Below are 19,357 nucleotides of genomic sequence, written 5' to 3'. Positions count from 1 at the left end.
CCCACGGCAGGAATTTGATTGCAAAGTGCAAACAAATAAAAAAGGTGACTGGCAGAAAGGAGTGGCATCGAACAAAGGGCAGTACAGAGCCAGTGTGTGAAGCACTGCACTCTCCAAGTCACTCACAAACATACATATTTATAATTATAAAACCAGCCTCCCATATAATGCAACCCAATGGAAAAAGAAAACAAGAAGTAACACTGTTACTTCTTAGCTAACATTGGAAAGTTGCTTTTTTACAATAGGTAATAACAAACTCACAATATACCACGTTTAATGCTGGGGTGTGGCTCAACATAGTTTAACAATACGGCAGTGCTCACGTCAAACAGGTGATCCCGCCTTCTTTTTCATCTGATTTGGATGCATTAATTATCTTCAAATACATAATGCGCAAAATCTGCTGCAAGACTCATCAGGCCTGGTACCTGGGAAAATATAATTCTTACCACTTTCATAGAACTACATTAAACTTTTCGTAAAAAAGTTGACCAATTTAAAATAAATACTGCTTTAAAGGGAACGGAACTAGCTTATAGTCATTTTAAAATGAGTTCCCCGTTTACTCCCCTCATTAAGAAGTGCAAAACAATACTTTTAAATATACTATTAACATTATGGGGTTAGTGTTAACTTTACAAACTTTGAATGTGAGGATTTTGATCAGAATACAAATATTAAACATAGTTTTGCGTTTGTTGCCTGTAGCAGCAGGGGAAATGTTACAGCTCTACATTATATGCGCAAATGTTGGGTTCATCTTTATTTGTCTGACTGTATGGTGGTATCTAATGGACAGGGTGTGTGTTTGTCCCATAAGCAGTCTGGTATTTTCTCATTTCGTGAAAAACGAAACTTGGCGATCTGCGCAGGCGCAGTGGGTGCAGCCCAGTAGAATATAAATAGAGCGAAGTGAAGAGTTATCAGTCCTGCCTTTAACGTCTAACATCGTCTGAACATTTTTCACTGAAGGTTTTTTTCCCGAAGAAAATCCAGATGAGAAGCTAGTACAGCGGCCGATTGCTTTTCAGTGGGCTATTCATCCGAGGTAAGAACAATGCACCAGGATCAATCCAGAATTGAAAAAGCTAAAACATGCACTTGTATTAAATGTGTCTTGAGACAAAATGTATATAAAGTTGTAGAAAAACTGGTTTCAAAATATTATTTAAAATATGAAATAGCTCTCGAACATTCCCTAAAATGGCATTTTTCTCTTGTCCCAGGTGACCAACTTGCATGTCATATATAACATTTAAAATAGGGTTTTTATTTACTTTTTTGGTATTATTCTATAATATATTATATTACAGGTTAATCAAACGTTTCTATCTGTCAATGTGCTGGTCAACATCCGACCCACTAAACTAGTGTATCTCAGTGCAAAAAAGTGTTATTTTTGTTGTTTTGTTTTTAGAATCAGTCAAATGCATAATTTAACTACTAATTAAAGGACTCACTAGTTCTACTCACAGGCTCTGCTAAAGTCATAATTCCTGAGCATGTTAAGGCCAAGTTTCTCTGCAGTCTTGGAGTACAACTGCCGGCATAAAACCTTCAGGAACGCCTCGCCAGCTCAGGGGTTTGCAAATGAAGGAAAAGTGCCTCATGGTTTTCCACTCAAGGCGAACCCTGGCAATGTTCTGTTATCTTGAAATCATAGTGATGGATGTACGTTCTATGCGTGCGTGTCTGTGTGCATGTATGTTGGGGGATGGGAGGATTCTTACTAGTGAAACTGTGAGATCTCTGCTAGGAAAAGTGCGTGAAGAAAAAACAGAGGTTGTTGAATGTAGAAAGAAGCTTTTGGGAAAGGAAGAGTGAAGGTGAAGTCATGGAAGTTGAAGTTTTATGACGTGTAGAGAACATGTTCTCACTCCCTACCCGTCACATGTTGACGGTCGGTTAGGGCCCCTCCCCATCACTCTATTACGGACAGGGTACCCCTTGAGAATTAGTTTTCAACGGCCAGGGCGTCCCATTTGTCGCATTCACACCAAAAAGAGCCGGAACTACAATTAGTTCGTAAGAACCTTTTTTTTACCCCCTTTTCAGTCCCTGCTAGAGAGAGCAGGGACTTTCGTGTGAGAAAAAGGTTCCTGTGTCTGATTGGCTGGGTGGAATGCAAACCACGCCCCGTCAAACTCCCATAAACGTTTGTGAAGCCAGAAAATAAATCGCCAGAACGCCGACACCTCCTCCCCTCCTCATCTCCACCGCTCCCATATTTTATTTTGTGTTGCCATACATTTGTCTGTCTGCGTTTCTGCGCTGGGCTAATGCTAATAATGCTAATGCAAGGATAATAAAATGGTGGCTTCACAACACTTTTTTTTAGTTTTACGGGGCGTGGTTTGCAATCCACCCAGCCAATCAGAAATATAGCTCTTTTCTCACAAGAGAGCCGCATGAGAGAAGGGGGTAAAAAGGTTCTCATGAACTAATTTTAGTTCCGGCTCTTTTTGGTGTGAACGCGGCATTTCCGAACTATATCGGAACTAAAGTGGGAAAAGTACTCCGGTGTGAACGCGGCTATTGACTTGCATAGAGCTCCCTGAACGTTGGTAATAGACGAGTTGGGATCGCGGCTAAATGCTCTCCGCAGATCCATTCTCACAGCGTTTATCAACCTTTTTCTTACTCAATATCAAGCCACACTTATTGTTTTTACTTCTTTATTTTAATTGAATAATGTAGGACTTTTGTTGCCGTCAGTTATGGGGAGAGTAGGGCCTCAGAATACTGAAATCTGTATTGTTTCATCGGTTTTTCCTTCTAATTTTGTATTATTTTCTAAACCACACACTGTTATTTACTCAACAATAACACATAATTATTCTTGTGTTTATTTATTAGTTTGACTAATAAACACAAGTTGGAGTCCGTCAGGACCGAGGGTCGGAGCAGCTCATAGTAGTTACTTTAGAGAATTTTACACCCGGAAGTAAGTATTCTCTCCGCTTCGCTTGACAAACCGACAAACCCCGTGACAGTCCTCAAGATCTGTGATTGGATGTTTGAGTGTGCGCCGAGGGTTACTCCGAGCGTCGAACAACACTTTGAAATGGGATGGAACCACGGCAGACTGTCCAAAACTGGATTTGAATGGGTCCACCCCGTCCCCCCCTCTCCCACCCCGTCCCCAGAACTACACATGCTGGCTATTGTGTGTTTTGCAACATGCTCTATGGCACGTCTCTACTGGGAATTGTAGTTTTAAACGACGTTTTCATATTTCCCAAAATGAGAAGTTGCCAGTATTAAACTGTGTACATTCATGCAGGTTTAGGGGATAGGAAACACTCAAAATGGCTGAAAATTGCTTGTGCCCATAATGGGCAGCATTAATATATACCCACATGACAGCTAAGCTCAGAAGAGCTTTATTTAACAGCTGGTCTTATGTCTGTGACCCCTCCTGTTGTGAATTGATAAGACTGAAACATGCACTTGTCAAGGTTCAGAGGCAAATTTTGCAAACATCGCAGTACCCGTCGATCATCTTAAGATAAGATATACTTTATTGATCCAGAGTTGGAAACATTTGCGTTACATCAGCATGTGTAACAGTTGTAAATATGCAGTGGTGTTTATTTGTAAATCATTTTGTATAATCACACAAATTCTGTGTTTTATATATAATAATTCTGTTTTCTTTATTTATTGAATGTTCAATACCTGACAAGGTCGGAGATGAAAAACTTGGGTCGCAGGTTCCTCAACAGTGCATTACAAGACATCTATCAATTTGTCTATACCTCCACCATTAAACTGTCGTATTCTGCACATTTCTTATACTATCTACATACATCTCATAAGAGTATAATACATATGTATAATATCAGTTAAAATAAGTGCTTAAACATACAGTAGTTAACATTGCAGGAAAGCAATATATATTAGTACTTTGTCAGGCTTAATATTTATACCCCCAAAGCTTTTTTTTTAAGACCACATCAACAGGAAGTCCGGTACACTAAAATGTCCGTGCGGAACAATACCCCAACCCATAGATCCGTGGGTGAATAATGTCAATCACCACATTACACACATCCCTTCACATTTACATTTTAATTTATGAAAGTATTTTGTGAGGCCTTCTAAAATGTTTTAAAATATTATTAGGGTTGTAGTTGAAGAGTTTGTAAATTATTGCGTTGCCTGGCACAGAACCACACAAATGGATTAACATCGATTTAATACATTAATGTAGCCTTTGTTTCTGCTAAAAGAGGTGTCAACCAGCTGGGGCAAAAAGGAAATTGGCGAAATCGAGTGTGACTATGAAAAATAAATAATTATTATATTAATATTGACAATAACAACCGACCATCGGGGAGCGTTCTCATGACGTCTATTATCAACGCTATGGGAGGTCTATGAAGGTCTATGGGACGCCCTGCCCGTTGAAAACTGACTCTCAAGGGGTACCCTGTCCGTGATAGAGTGACGGGGAGGGGCCCTGACCGACCGTCAACATGTGACAGGTTGGGAGTGAGAACGTGTTGGTAGAAGTGAACTACAAACCCTGTGTGGTTTACACACACCAACACTCTGCACAAACACTTGGTTGTGACCATCTCACTACTTTTTTTATTGAATAAACTAAAGAAGCTCATTGTTTTTGCTGTAATCACGACAGACAGCTTTAACAGCAGTATAGTTCAATTAAGTAATGTATGTTTACACGATTGTCCCAAAAGAGCACCGCACAGACCGACCCAGCCCTTTCAGAGAATGCGTTCTCTCGTCTTTGGTCCTCGTCATGAGCGACAGGCATAGCCGTGGGAACATGTTTCAAATGGGGGGTGCTGTGGGGATCACATCCTCTAGGGGGGTCAGGGGGGAAGATTTTTTTTCAACATTATAAAGTAAAATGCTTCAATCTGGTGCACTTTGAGCTGAATTGCCAGAGACTAGATCTAAGGGGTACAACTCTAAACACCCATATCGAAAAGATCGGTTTACATTTTAATAATCAAATAATTATGTGGACATAACCAATAACCTAACATAGCCAATAACAAGTAAATGTAACTTATTTTATTTTTGTTGTTCATTTATTTCTTATTTTACCAGTTAACATTTATTTATTTATGCATATTCTTTAATCTCTCCAGATTTAAACAATATTTCTGGTTTACTGTCCTATAGTATTAGACCCTCCAGAAAAACACGGGCAAAAATCCTTGATTATGCGGGCTAAATTCCTTGATTATGCGGGCTAAAATCCTTGATTATGCGATTAAACATGCAGGGTTTTTATGTGATTTTATGCGGTGAAATTGCGGGAAGTTGCGAAATATGCGGAAAGTTGCGAAATATGCTAAATATGCGGGGAAAAAGAATAACAATTTTTTTAAATATTGGGCTGTCTTATTTATTCTCTCTCACACACAACCTGCCACTAACGTTAAACCCCTTTACTATTCAATTAAACACATTCAATGTTTATTTATTGTAAAAGCAATTGGGCTATTTTAATCTCACACACACACACACTTCTCCGCCTCATTCTGTTTTCATTTACTCGTTCGTTATCTGACCAGCTTCAATCTTGTAAGCTACTCACTTCGTTTCTTGTAGCCCTCGAAAGGGTTTTGGAGGTTGATGCCCTCGGTGAACGTGAGTTGTTTGGCTTTCTTGTCCGCAGCAGCAGAAAGCAGCGAATGTTTGAATGAATCAAAGTGGGTCGTCACTGTCGATTTTCTCTTATGCTCCAACACACAGTTGCACGGGGTGCAGAATAGTTTTCCCCCCACTTTTTGCCCGGTCTTTAGTAGAAATGTTCGTCGGTAAATGAGATGGATTAGATTTTTTCATCTTGGTGTTTTCTCTATCGTGTGAGCTCCACACGTTCACTCTATACAGTGTTGTTTACATTCTGTGATGATGAGTTAAAACATTTTTTTCTGAATTTTGTGTGGAAAAATGCGGGGATTATGCGGCCTTTTGATAAATATGCGGCCTTTTAAAAATCTGCGCCATTTTGCTGATTATGCGGTAAATTCTGCGATCGCAGAATCGCGTTTTTCTGGAGGGTCTATAGCAGGGGTCGGCAACCCCTGGCACGCGTGCCAGCATTGGCACGCTGCACCGTTACCAGTGGCACACTAGGAATAAGTGGAATAAGAGTGCAACATATTTAAATTGTATTTTCGGATCATGAACGAGACCCCCGCCAGAGCACGTCTCCCCGTTACCTGCAGAAGGAAGCCATGCACGCAACGCAGCCCCGCTCTCTTCATCTCCAGGTGACTTTCTGCCGCTTTCCTCCGTGGTGCAGTGCTGATCGTTTCACCACGGAGGAAAGCACTTCATTAATTGCAGTACCCATAAGGAGCTGTACAAATGCCGCAGTTTTTGCGTGGCTGTGTATTTAGTTGAAAGCCCAGTGGCGTTCTGCTCATCTCTCATCAAAATAATATGCTACAAAGGGGCGGACTGGCCATCTGTATGTTGAACTTTCCTGTCGGCTCCCAGACCGTAGTCGAGGAGGGCAGAAGCAACAAGCTTCAGGTTCAATAACCCACTTTAGCTTAAATGACTGGAGAGAGGCGAGCTCTTCTTGGGAGGCCGTTGCATTTATTTAGCTGTTCTTCTGTTTCACAAAATACATCACAGACCTCTGTTTTTCTGCTTCCTCGTTTCACTTCCGGAAACATACACACGTTCCCTCACTGTCGCTCTACCATCCACAAACACACTTGCACAAGCCACACCCCTCTTTCTCTCTCTCTTAAAGGGACAGCAATCTCATCTCACTCTGCATGACCCTAATATCATAGCATGTGTGCTCTGGAGAATCACAGAATGGACGATCGTCCTTATTATTATGCCGTTTAAACCAACTATTAAGTAAGTAAGTAAGTTGCGTTGACAGGTCCACACACTGCTTCCCCGCAGCGAGGCTCCCCCCGCCCTCCTGCTGATAGTTGACGAGCGTCAAGCTCCTCAACCCCCCCCCCGTTGATAATTCTCGATCGTTGGCATGCTGATAACAATCTTTTTTTTAAATGGCACTTCATATCAAAAAGGTTGCCGACCCCTGGTCATAGTATGCACTGGAATGATTTCAAACCTGTTTTTATTTATCCCAATAATTATAAAGGTTGCCTTGGAAATATTTGTTTACATAAATTGTTAACAAACCGTTTGAGACCCTCTGAGATAACTTAGACTAAAGTGAACTATCTAAACACTCAGTCCTTTACCTCACTGAGCCTCTCAGTCTGTCTGGCTATCAGTCCTGTCCAGACAGCTGATATCTGTCCTGTGTGTGAGCTGCGGGCGCCTGATAAGCCAACATCCCCCACTTTCATCGTACAGGGCAAATGGAAACTGTAACCGGGGTGAAAAGGGTGTTATCTTTACTTAATTATGAATGTTGTTACATCAGGGCTGAAAATTCGTTTTTTTGTATTATATTTCCATTTAATCTTGTGGACGTGCAGATTCCCTGTCCTCCATCAGGGGGTGCTGCAGCACCCTCAGCACCCCTACTTCCCACGGCCCTGGCGACAGGAGCTTTGTGCTGCGTTAGACATTCCTTTTGCTGCAGCTCTCGGTGAGGAATGTGACTGTCAAGCGGTCAGCATAGTGGAAGTGGCTTGGATGTCTTTTGGGCCTAACGGGCCTAACAGCTCAAGCTTCAAGTCAGAATCTGCAACCTGATTACATACATGTTGTCAAAAAGTGTAGTACTGTTTCGTAGACTGACAAATCATTATTGACATTTAAAATCAATCGCACTAGCAGGGAAAGTTTTTCATCTCTCCAAACCTAAGCAGGGGAAATAATAGTTTCTCCTTTCCCTCTCCCCAACATGCTCCTGCACCCCTTTCTCTGTACCGTCCAACTTATATACTAACTTATATTTAACTATATATATATACTTTTTTTATAAATTCATGTTTACATTCATTAACCAATAATCATTTGTGGGCCGCTGTATAGCTCCCCTGGTAGAGCTGGTGGTCAATAGCCGCTTTCACACCGCAGGACTTGCCGTACTTTAGTGCCTGCACTAAAGTACCACGGCACTGAATCCGCCTTGGGGCTAGTGCCAATCGCATTCACACCGCAGTACTTTCCCTGAGGAAAGATTACGCTGACGTCACTTCGTCTTCTTCTTCTCTGGGTTTACTGGCAGGCCGCAAAACCACTTCACGGCGAGCACAAAAAAAATGAGAGAAGAAGAACTACACGGGGGAGTGGGTATACATGATATATATACACGGGGGAGGGGGTATACATGATATATATACACGGGGGAGGGGGTATATATATATATATATATATATATATATATATATATATATATATATATATATATATATATATAATGGGTAGGCTCAGCAGACAGACCGTAGTGCAAAGATAAAGTGTCACATGATTATCTACTAAATAGTGAATTCAGCATCAACTTCACCAAGATGAAGTTCATATCTTCCTAAAATACAACAAAATGTCCAAGCAAAGAATCATGTGCACCATGAGGCTGGGTTATAAGGGTAATTTACAAATAAAATACCCCATTATAACAATGGACTTTATCTTTATGTATTTAGTATATATATTACCCCCTCAGGCTGATTTTGGAAAAGGACATTAACCGTTGTTTGGGGTTTTTCCCTTATTTATCTAAAAAAAATGACATGATAAATTACTTGTGTTTATGTGTGTAAGACTTGTGTTTCCGCCCCTGCCATTGCTGCACAAGGTTGCAACATTGTAGACAAATTCAACCACCAACACCTGTCTGCTCTCACATTCTTCTATTCTGCAAATTTGGGGTGGGACACAATAAATAAAGCTTAGCCAGTTTGTTTGTTTTATTGCACAGTCAAGACATAACAATAACAGCATCACGCCGCTCAAGTAGCTTTTGCGAACATCGCTCAAAACATTTGGAGTTGGGAACTGCTTTCTGTAGAAGCTGCTGCATCCCGTCCTCAGAGTAAATTGCCAGAAGCGCCGACACTTCCTCATCATTCCACCGCTCCGGTGTTGTAGTACGTGTGGTCATAACTGCTTTAAAGTACAAAAAACTACTCACTCAGGTGTGGATGTGGTTTTGTAGCGAGGAAAAAAATGGCTGCCTAACAAAACAATTTCAGAGTCTAACGGGGCGTGGTTTGCAATTCGCCCAGCCAATAGAAATAGAATAGAAATTGGCACTCTTTTATCACCGGGTTCGTACCACCTCTCTAGCAGGGACTGAAAATGGCCAAAAGAGTTCCCGGCACTGAGTAGTCCCGGTGTCAGTACACGATCGGCTCGGGTACACGATCGGCTCGGGTGCATATCCGTCGCATCCGTCATATGTCGTCATATCCGGCGTCATTTTCGCGGGCTTCTCTGCGTCAACCGTCACAGTATCATCATTACGTTGTATGACATTGCATGTAACGGACGCTTTTATCTAAAAAGCGACTTACAATATATATTGTCTTTAACTCATTCCCCAACAATATAAATCAAATATATGATTAGTTTTTGAAAATACCCTTTGCTAGATCAAATTTAACAATGGAAGTGTCCATCGCTTTTTGGGATACAAATGTAATTTATGTTAACAAAAATACACTGTAATAAAAACTAGGTTTACATTTTGCTCATGCTTTTTCTAGGACAAATGTAAATGAAACATTTTTTCATTAATGTTTATTATTTTTAATCTGTCATATAATAATCAAAGCCCTGAAGGAAATAAAGCAATTTAGCAGCAATTGAAACACAAGAACCACACATCCAAAAGTATTTTGCTGTGAAATATAGAAAGAATGAAACATCCATATAAATGACATAGAACAGATATAAACACAAAGCAAATAAAAAGAATTACCAGCCACTATTCATGAAATACAGTATATCCGAAAAATATATTGATGAAGTGACGCTGCAGAACATCATGTCAGTCAATGGGCAAGTCTGTTTAGGAAACACATGATGTACAGAACTTATTTGTGTGTATAGCACAGAGTACTTGTTGCAGTTGCTGCATGTAGTCTGTGTCTTGGAGTCCTTTGAGGGTCCACAGACCTCACAGTTGGCATTGGGGGTCTTCCAGAAGCTGACTGTGGGGGTCTTCTTGCGGCTGGCTGTGGGGGTCTTCCAGCAGCTGGCTCTGAGTCAAGTTCATCTTCCAATTTGCTGTCAAATTCTGAGTTTACCTCCACATTATCCTCATCTTCCGAAATGTCTTCCTGTTTCACTTCACTGTGTTCTTCTAATGCATTCCACTCACTCTCATCCATTATTAGCTCCAAGGCTCTCTGAGCAGAATATCTTTTGGCCATTTTGTTGGTAGATCATTGAAGTTCTGCACTACACTATTACTACACTGAGGTTATGTCTCTGTTTAGTCCCTCCTCAGGCGTGCAGGTGGAAGATCTAAAATGTTTATAATGTTCTAGGATAGTTTTGTGTACACACTACAAAGAGTAAAGATCAAGGGAAAACAGGATCAAACAGCTTCTCTGGAAGAACATCAAAGGCAGACTTTGCCCACACCCTTTCAAATCAAATCAATCAAATTAAGTGTTATTTCTATAGCACATTTAGAAACGATTTTTGGTTGAGCCAAAGTGCTGTACAAATAATAATAATAATAATACCCTACAGTAAAGACATTTTACAGCTAATACAACAGCAGTTTGTTCAGAATATCAGTCATTTCTATAGCACATTTATAAACGATTTTTGGTTGAGTGAAAGTGCTGTACAAATAATAAAAATACCCTACAGTAAAGACATTTTACAGCTAATACAACAGCAGTTTGTTCAGAATATCAGTATGAGAAAAACAACACCCTCTATCCTTAGACCCTCACATCGTACAAGGAAAAACTTCCAGAGAAAACCCACAGTTTAAAGGGAAAAACTAACCGCTAGCCGCAAAGCTAGCATCACAGCCACTGCTCCGTTTTCGGAGACTTTGCATCGTTACATGCAATGTCATACAACGTAATGATGATACTGTGACCATATCTATGACTGTGACGGTTGACGCAGAGAAGCCCGCGAAAATGACGCCGGATATGACGTCATATGACGGATGACGGATGCACCCGAGCCGATCGTGTACGGTTATGGCTAGAAAGGATGCTTCTAGTGTAAATATGACGTCACGTTCTCGTTGTAACTCTCGTTGTAATCGGAGTGGCTCGGAAACACATCTACAGCAGTAACATGATGCAACATACCCATTAATCCAGCAGCAATATTAATAGAGAAACATCAGACATAATAGTAAAACACTGCAAGGGAACATTTTATTGCACCAGGAGCTATCTTGGGACTTTTACTCCGACAACGTTGACCTGCCTGTGAATAAAAAATAAACCATAGTGTTGGTGATCTACAGTGTTGTCATTCTTCTTTGAACACCAGCAAGACTGCTAACACCCTATTTCAACAATCACACTCCCTGTAATTGACATAATTAATAGATAGTTTAGCTTCTCATCATCCTTTGCTGTTGCCCACTGATGTTAACGATCGTAACTGAAAGGCTGCTGCCAAACGTAAACATTCAGCCACGTGACATTCAGCCAAACTCTCGCGAGAGTTTTACACAAGACGATCCTTTCTAGCCATAACCATCGTGTACCGACACCGGCGGTGTGAACGCGACATTATTGGTACTAACGGAACTAAAGAACCAAAGTACCAGGGAAAGTCCTGCGGTGTGAATGCGGCTCATGTATCAGGACTCAGTTCCCGTGTGGAGGACCCAGGTTGGGGCCTTTTAAGCATGTCATCCCCTCTGTCTCCCCCCTTTCAACACTGTCAAGTCCAATAAAGGCTAATCAGGCCCAAAAATAATAATTTGCCATTCTACCCCGCATTTATAGTCTTTATTGTATTTATTTCAATATTGCAGCCCTATGTTTGAACTTTCATTGTTTTATGTCTTAGATTCTAAGTTTACTTATATTTTTAGGCACCATTAATTACGGTGACAACTTAAAGTAACACTTTTTACCATACTTGTCAAGGTGATAATGTGCTGAAAGTAACTAGGTAAACTTTTTTCTTTTGCAGATGGAAGGTAATAAAAGAAAACAGAAAATGTAAGAATGTGCTGAAGAAAGGAGAAAGAAAATCATGGGTGAGTGAAAAGGATTGTGTATAAAATTAAAGAGGTCAAGTGGGAAACCCAGATGTATTACTCACCTTGCATTATATCTCATGTATATTTGGCATGTTTTAATTTCATTGGTCATTCTCATTTACCTTAGTTCAGTTGCAGCAAACAGCAGTTTTCAGCTGAAATGCTTTGACAGTATAGTATTACTCTGATGAACTGTATTAAACTCGCCAAACAACTGACAAATAAGCAGATTACAGTAGCTGGTTCATAACATTTAGCACATTCAACACTATGTTTAAAAAAACAAAACATATATATATACATATAATAACTGGATGGCCTACCTGCCCGTCAGCCTTCCACCTGTGCACAAATGTATCTCGTGCCCTCATTGGTCATGTGCGCGTTCGTGTGTGTTGGAGGAGGGGCTCTATAAGGAAGTTGCAGATTTTTTCCGGTTATGTATTTTCAAATTCTAGCGCACTCGATCTGGTTTCTCCAAAATGACATACCCCACCTTTGACCCAAAATTGTATGTTTACGGTATAAAAGTGTTTTTAAGTCCCTTTGGATAAAAGTGTCAGCTAAATGGCATGTTATTAAAATTAAAATGTGCATTCTGTATATCCCTGAAGTGTGAAAGGGAAATATATTCCTTTCTAATTCTGTTATTTATAAATAAACCTATTACTTTTTTCTGTCTTTCCACTCTATACAGCTGACGAACTCAAGCCGTCACCCAATGATTGGACTGAATCCGAAGTAAGCACCTGGCTTAGATCCCTTGGAGTGAAGGAGCCGTACATAGAGAAGCTTTATGAGGAAGAAGTAAATGGACAAATCCTTCTTACACTGGATGAGGACTTTTTGAGGACAAAAATTGGCATGAAGTTAGGGCCTGCTCATTTGATCATTCAAAAGAGAAATGAGCTCATCAACTCAAAGCAAAAACCTCAAGAGAAGATTAAGCCAAACCCCGGGAAAAACACGGAGGACAAGCAAAACATTAATCAAAAAGCAGTTCAAGGTCATCCAGCACAGACTTCTCTAAGAAATACAGAGGACTCTGTCGAGAGACAAACTGCTCAAGAGCAATGTGTCCTGACTTCAAAGGAAGACTGCAGACCAAGACCATTCGATCAAGAAGAGATTGATTTCATATATGTCAAGAACAGAGTCCTGCAACCTGAATCAGGCGCTTTTAATCTAACATCTCCATGCCATGAGTTTAAGTCTTTATCTAAAGCCTCTACATTAGATCGCACAAGACTACAAGCTAAGTTTGCCAAAGAGGTCCTTAAATTTGGAACTGGCTGTATGAATATCAGAACAAATGGCACAATACACTTTGGCGTAATGGATAGCAAGGAGGATACAGGATACGTGCATGGTGAAATAATTGGTATCGCTGTACAAGAGAAAGACATTTATGTGGATGCTTTGGACTACATTGAGAGGAGTATCTCCTGTGACAAGGAGCATGTTCGCCAATGTGTGCGGCCACCAAGGTTCATTGAGGTTTTGGATCGAAAAAGTACGGAGAAGAGGTATGTGGTAGAAGTTGACATTGTGCCTTCAATAAGTATTGTTAAGAGCAAGGTGTATGCAGTCCGTCTCCCAAACTTCAAAGAGTCAACCAACAAAGTAGAATTTGAGAAAGAAGTAATTCTGCGGAGGGTTGGTTCGAAAACAGAGCCAGTGAATGACAAAGACCTAAGTGATTTTTATCAGCGACTTGGAGATCGGGATGCTCAAAGAGAAGAGGCAGAACAAAATCAGTTCCTCAGCGCCCCAGGCTTCTGCCAAGATCTCGGAAGGAAACTCAAAGTGCTAATGACCAGTGGGAAGAAATTCATTGAAAAGGAAAAATGGTTCATATTTGTCACAAACAAATTAAGCCCAAATGACCTTTGCTACATAGATTGGCTGCTTAACATGAACGTGTTCTGTGTGTTTGACTTTGACCCAGAGTCAAAGACATCAGGTCTTTGCAGTAAATACCTTCAGCATCACGCTGCAAACATGCATTCTCTGCAGAGCTATAGGTTATCTGGTGACATGAGCATCAACGAATTCACAAGCCACTTGCATCTGTTTGACCAAACTAGCTGGATCTTTTGTAACGGCCGTTCCGACTTCAAAGGAAATGAAACTCAATGTGATGAAATGACTTGGATAAAGACAAAAATGACTTTCCTGCAGGAATCTTTGTCTTTGATCTGTAAACAAATCTTGCCAAAAGGGACGTTCCAGGTCATTTTTCTTCTCACATCACCAGTAGAGAAACCTCTCTTGCACACCTTCTATGAGTTTTTCACAAAGATGGAAGGCCATGAAGACATCATCTGCATCTGTGAATCAGAGAAAAACTTCCAGAAGTGGCAAAGCTTTGCAGAGGGGTCATGTGGAACAGAAACTGTGGACAACTCCAGTGTCGTCGGGATGAGGATGAGTCACATTGACTCAACTCTCCAGGAAATACAACCCTTAAACACACTTACCAGCAAACACTTGCCAGTCTTTGTTAAAGGGACATGTCTTCTTGAAACACTCATAGAGGAACAGATGTATTCCCTGGAGATTCTGAGTGTCGATCATTGCAATGAAACAAGCAAAGAATTCATTGATGAAGAAAAAGCAAACATTGAAGAGCAGTTTTACCGTGGTGGGATAGTAAAGTGGTTGAATTTCTGGCTTGCTGAACAGAAGTACGTTGGAGAGGTTATAGAAAGAGATGCTTATAAGGATGTTTCCAAACTTCTCAATGACGCTTTGAAACGAAAAGTAGATCAGCCTGCGGTGAACAGTATAAACATCTACCATCATCCAGGAAGTGGTGGAAGCACTGTGGCCAGACAAGTACTTTGGAACACCAGGAAAGATCTAAGGTGTGCAGTTGTGAAGCCTTCATATGCAGCTGGTATTGTTGCGCAACATGCAGTTGAGCTAAGAGAATATGAAGAAAAAGATCCACAGAAATGTCTTTCTGTGCTACTTCTAATTGAAGACTCAGACAAAGAATATCTAGATGATCTTAGGCATGAACTTGAAGTTGCCACCAACAACAAGAGAATCCAATGTGAAACTCTATGTTTCATTTTGTTGAGCTGCAGACGATCCCATGATCCAGAGATTAAGTGCAAGGAGTCTCCATTACAGAATGTGTCTGTCACCCACAAACTGAGTGATAAAGAGAAAAGAAAGTTTGCTGGAAAACGTGAGGTACTTGAAGAACGATATGAGCCTGAATTCATCTTGACATTTGTTCTGATGAGCGAAGGATTCAGTGATGAATATGTTCAACACTTTGTGGAACATTTGCTTCAAGGCATTGACCGCCAGTCTGTGGTCACACGCCTCATTTGCTATGTTGCACTGCTGAACACTTACGTCCAAAACTCCTTCATCTCTCAGTCCCATTGTCAAGCTTTGCTTGCCTTTACCATTCACTTGGAAAGGTTTCGCCAGCATGAGTTTGAGAAATCACTCAGTGATCAGGCTAAACTAGTCTTCTTGCATCTTAAAGATGAGAAGACACACATTGAATCAATCAGAATCATTCATCCACTGGTTGCAAAGGAAATTCTCCATCAACTTTTGGAGAACCAACAGACCCAAAGCAGTTTAGCAATGGATTTGCTCCATGAGAATGTGCTTTTTGAGCACAGATTTGGAAGAGAAGAATATCTGTCGTCTTTGAGAGCACTTTTCTTAAGGCGAGCCAGAATAAGCAAAGGGGATAAAACTGATAGTTTTTTTGCTCCTCTGATTGAGCATGTTCGTGAAAAGGAGAAAAGCCCAGACAAAGCAATTGAGTTACTCAAGGAAGCATTCAATTGTTTCCATAAAGATCCATTCTTTGCACAACAACTTGCTCGCCTTCATTATACTTATGAAAAGTTTGAAGATGCAAAACAGTGGGCGGAGACAGCAGCCAAACAGCTGCCAAACAACTCCTACATACTCGACACAAAGGGGCAGGTGTACAAAAAATGGTTCCAAGCTAAATGCAAAGCTATTGACAATAAACCAAAGACAGCAGAACAAATAGCAGATGCTGTGGAGACTGCACTGAAGGCTGTGAAGTGTTTTCAAGAGTGTGAAAAAGCAGCTGATGCTGATAAGGGTACCCATAACAGCTCAGGGTTTTTTTCTGAAGTTGATGTTGCATTAAGCTTGCTCAAACTGATCTCTTCATCGCTAGTTTTTTCAAACCAAGCAAATGGCCATTCAGAGTGTATGAAGTACCTGTTAACAGATTACATTCCTGAGGAAGTTGAAGATGCATGGCAACCCTTTCATGTCAGTTTAAAACAACTTCACAAGACAACACAAGATGCCTTGGAATGGATCTCAGAAGACCTCAGTTACTTCCAGACAGGCATAGATTTGGATGGAGAAGAAACCCCTGAATGTCCTGAGGGGATGTTAAGTAATCCACTGAAATGGTTGGCAAAAAAATCTTCAGAGTTTGGAAAGTACTTCAGTGAAGCTTATTTGATTGCACTTCACATGCAATCAATCCCTGCCAATCTCACTTCTTCCCAAAAACGCATGATCATCTATCAGCTTGGTGGGGGTAACATAACATCCGTCCTCTCCAAGCTAACTGACCAGAGGGAGGCAGTACCTCTTCTAGAGAAAATAGTTTCTCTCTACCCCAGCAATCCAATAAAAGCCAAATTTGGTCAAATGGATATTGTCAATTACATCACGGCCCACATCACTCTGAACTGCCTGTCACTGCAGACCCAAAATGTAGCTCCTCTGAAAGATCTGCAGGCACTTTGTCATCAGTTTCCAAAAGATAAAAGGAAATGTTTACCAAGTGCACTGTTCTGGCTTACATTGCTGTTCTGGCCAGAGGATCATGACACAGATGTGGAGAAAGAAACAAAATATGAGATTGTTCAATCAGCTGTTGAACACCTGGAAAAACGGTACTGGATCAAGATGAAGGACATTCTTCAGCGAAAGAGAAGGCTTTACACCCATTTTTTTCTTGGCAGTGGGAATGGATTGGATAAATTTGTCCACAAGAAAAAGTTTGAAAGAGTCACAAAGCTGTTCTCTGTGTCTGAAAAACGCATGAAGTGGTTCAGGGGTGAAGCATGGAAAAAGCCTGAGATTGCCACAATGATGAAACGTGTTTCCGGATGGACTGAAGATGGAGTGGTGTACCTCGACGGCCCACGGAAAAAGAATTTCCATATCCTGCCTCTTCATGTTCCTTCAGTGCCTCACAGTAATGAAAACATCACATTCTACCTGGGGTTTACCTTCCGAGGCCCTGTTGCCTGCAATATTCTTGTGCAACAATAATTTGTCAATAAACAATGATCCTGTCATATACGGCTTGACAGTATATTGCTAAAGCATTTGGCCGAGTATCTTATCTATTCAAACACAAAAAGACTCGTACCATAGTTTGCCAAGTAGGCAATATTTGTCAAAGACAACAATTAAACTGTCAAAGGGCAAGGTATATTATTACCAATGGATTTTTTTATTTTCTAAGAAAGTTTAATAATTATTTTTTCTCTCTTATACTTGAGAGAGAACATGTACTACAAAATATGCTCAAGTGGCATTTGATAAAAATGATTTTGCATATGTATGAACATTGAATATGCCATGATTGACTCTGGATTCCTGGGGTAATAACAATGCAAACTGTTTTTGCTACTCTACAGCTCAATGCTTCACTAATGGGAACCTGTGGTGGTCCCCGTGTAGACCTGTATCTAGTATCCCATTATTTTCAGATTGTTTGTAGTTCCAGAACTGTAATTCACAACTGGCATCAAGATGTATTTTGAATGCATCTCAAGTGAGGATGTGTGCCTGGATTCAGCTAACTTTATTGCTGCTAGACAGAAACAAAGTGAACTGATGTTCAAAGTGTCAACCTTTCCTCAACATCTTGGCTTCTTTATCATGATGGCTTATACTCGCTCTTTTATATTTTTCAGAATACAACCCAGAAAGGGATTAAATGTATCTAATGGGAATTGTATCAGTGTTTTAACAAATCATGAATTAAGGGCTGAACGGCAGGATTATGTACAGTTGGAAAAGAATGTGTACTCGTATTGATATGCAACAGAAACACATGTATTAAAGTGTAAAAATCCCTACCTGTCCATAAAATGAGCAAGTCCGGCAACAACCTGTACTTGTTTTCCTATATTTTTATATTTTCTTCTTGTATTAAAAGCGTTGTAGCCTAAAGCACCTACCCGTACTTACAGTATATTGATATGTTTTTTTGTTTATGTGTTTTGCATTAAATGCTTGGTTTATGATACTGAAGAAATATTTGACTGTTGTGATTGGTGTTCTTCCATACATTCGAAACATTTAGCTGAATACAATAAACGTTTTAACCTTCATTTTTTGTTTTTGCAGTCAATCTTTGAACAACCTTTAAATATCAGACTCATAGTCTTTAACAAGATATTGATTTACCAACTGGCAGACTTTATAAGACAGAATTGTAAGGCCCTATTCACACAAATTGACACTTAATATGAAGAGATTGGACTACTCATTTTCACACTGTCAAAGAACTTGAATATTTTTGGCAACTGCTGCATAGTGTGGAGATAATATAACAAATACGAATAACTCTAGAAAGGGACAAATGACAACTCTGAAATGTCAACAGTTAAATTATTTATGTATGGTTAAACCAAAGTTAGTTGGCCATCAATCAATCAATGTTTATTTATATAGCCCAATATCACAAATGTTACATTTGTCTCAGTGGACTTCACAGTTTGTACAGAATATCAGTATGACAATACGACACCCTCTGTCCTTAGACCCTCGCATCGTACAAGGAAAAACTTCCAGAGAAAACCCCACAGTTTAAAGGGGAAAATGGGAGAAACCTCAGGGAGAGCAACAGAGGAGGGATCCCTCTCCCAGGACGGACAGACGTGCAATAGATGCCGTGTGTAAATCGAAGAGATAATAAATTTTTCAGCGTAGGTAGACCAAATGTTTGGAAATGCATGTGTCTGTAATAAGAAGATGAATCCACGAGGATGTCAACAATCCTGTGGGAGCCATCAGGGAAGTAGTATGATGAGAGTCAGGCTGGACCGCAGAGACAGGTTCAGCCACGGCTCGAAGTCCAAGGTCCAGACCATAATTGCTAGAGCTCCCCTTCATTGTGATATTAGTTATGTTGGAGTTAAATGATGTGTCTTTCAAATAACGTGAAACCAAAAGGGCTCCCTGATGTTGTAGTAT

At 40.3% G+C, this 19,357-nt stretch overlaps 1 protein-coding gene across 1 annotated transcript; it reads left to right on the top strand.

Annotated features, from left to right (window-relative positions):
* The first annotated feature begins 532 nt into the window (after positions 1-532).
* samd9l (sterile alpha motif domain containing 9 like) lies at positions 533-18,492 on the top strand. Its single transcript, XM_079643991.1, has 3 exons — positions 533-1,051; positions 12,052-12,118; positions 12,819-18,492. The coding sequence occupies exons 2-3, from the start codon at positions 12,115-12,117 to the stop codon at positions 17,420-17,422; spliced, it is 4,608 nt and encodes a 1,535-aa protein (XP_079500117.1). The 5' UTR covers positions 533-1,051; positions 12,052-12,114; the 3' UTR covers positions 17,423-18,492.
* Positions 18,493-19,357: the final 865 nt, after the last annotated feature.

This window comes from Notothenia rossii (assembly GCF_949606895.1).
Source record: "Notothenia rossii genome assembly, chromosome: 8".
Lineage (NCBI taxonomy): Eukaryota > Metazoa > Chordata > Actinopteri > Perciformes > Nototheniidae > Notothenia > Notothenia rossii.
This window is presented reverse-complemented; position numbering and strand designations above follow the sequence as displayed.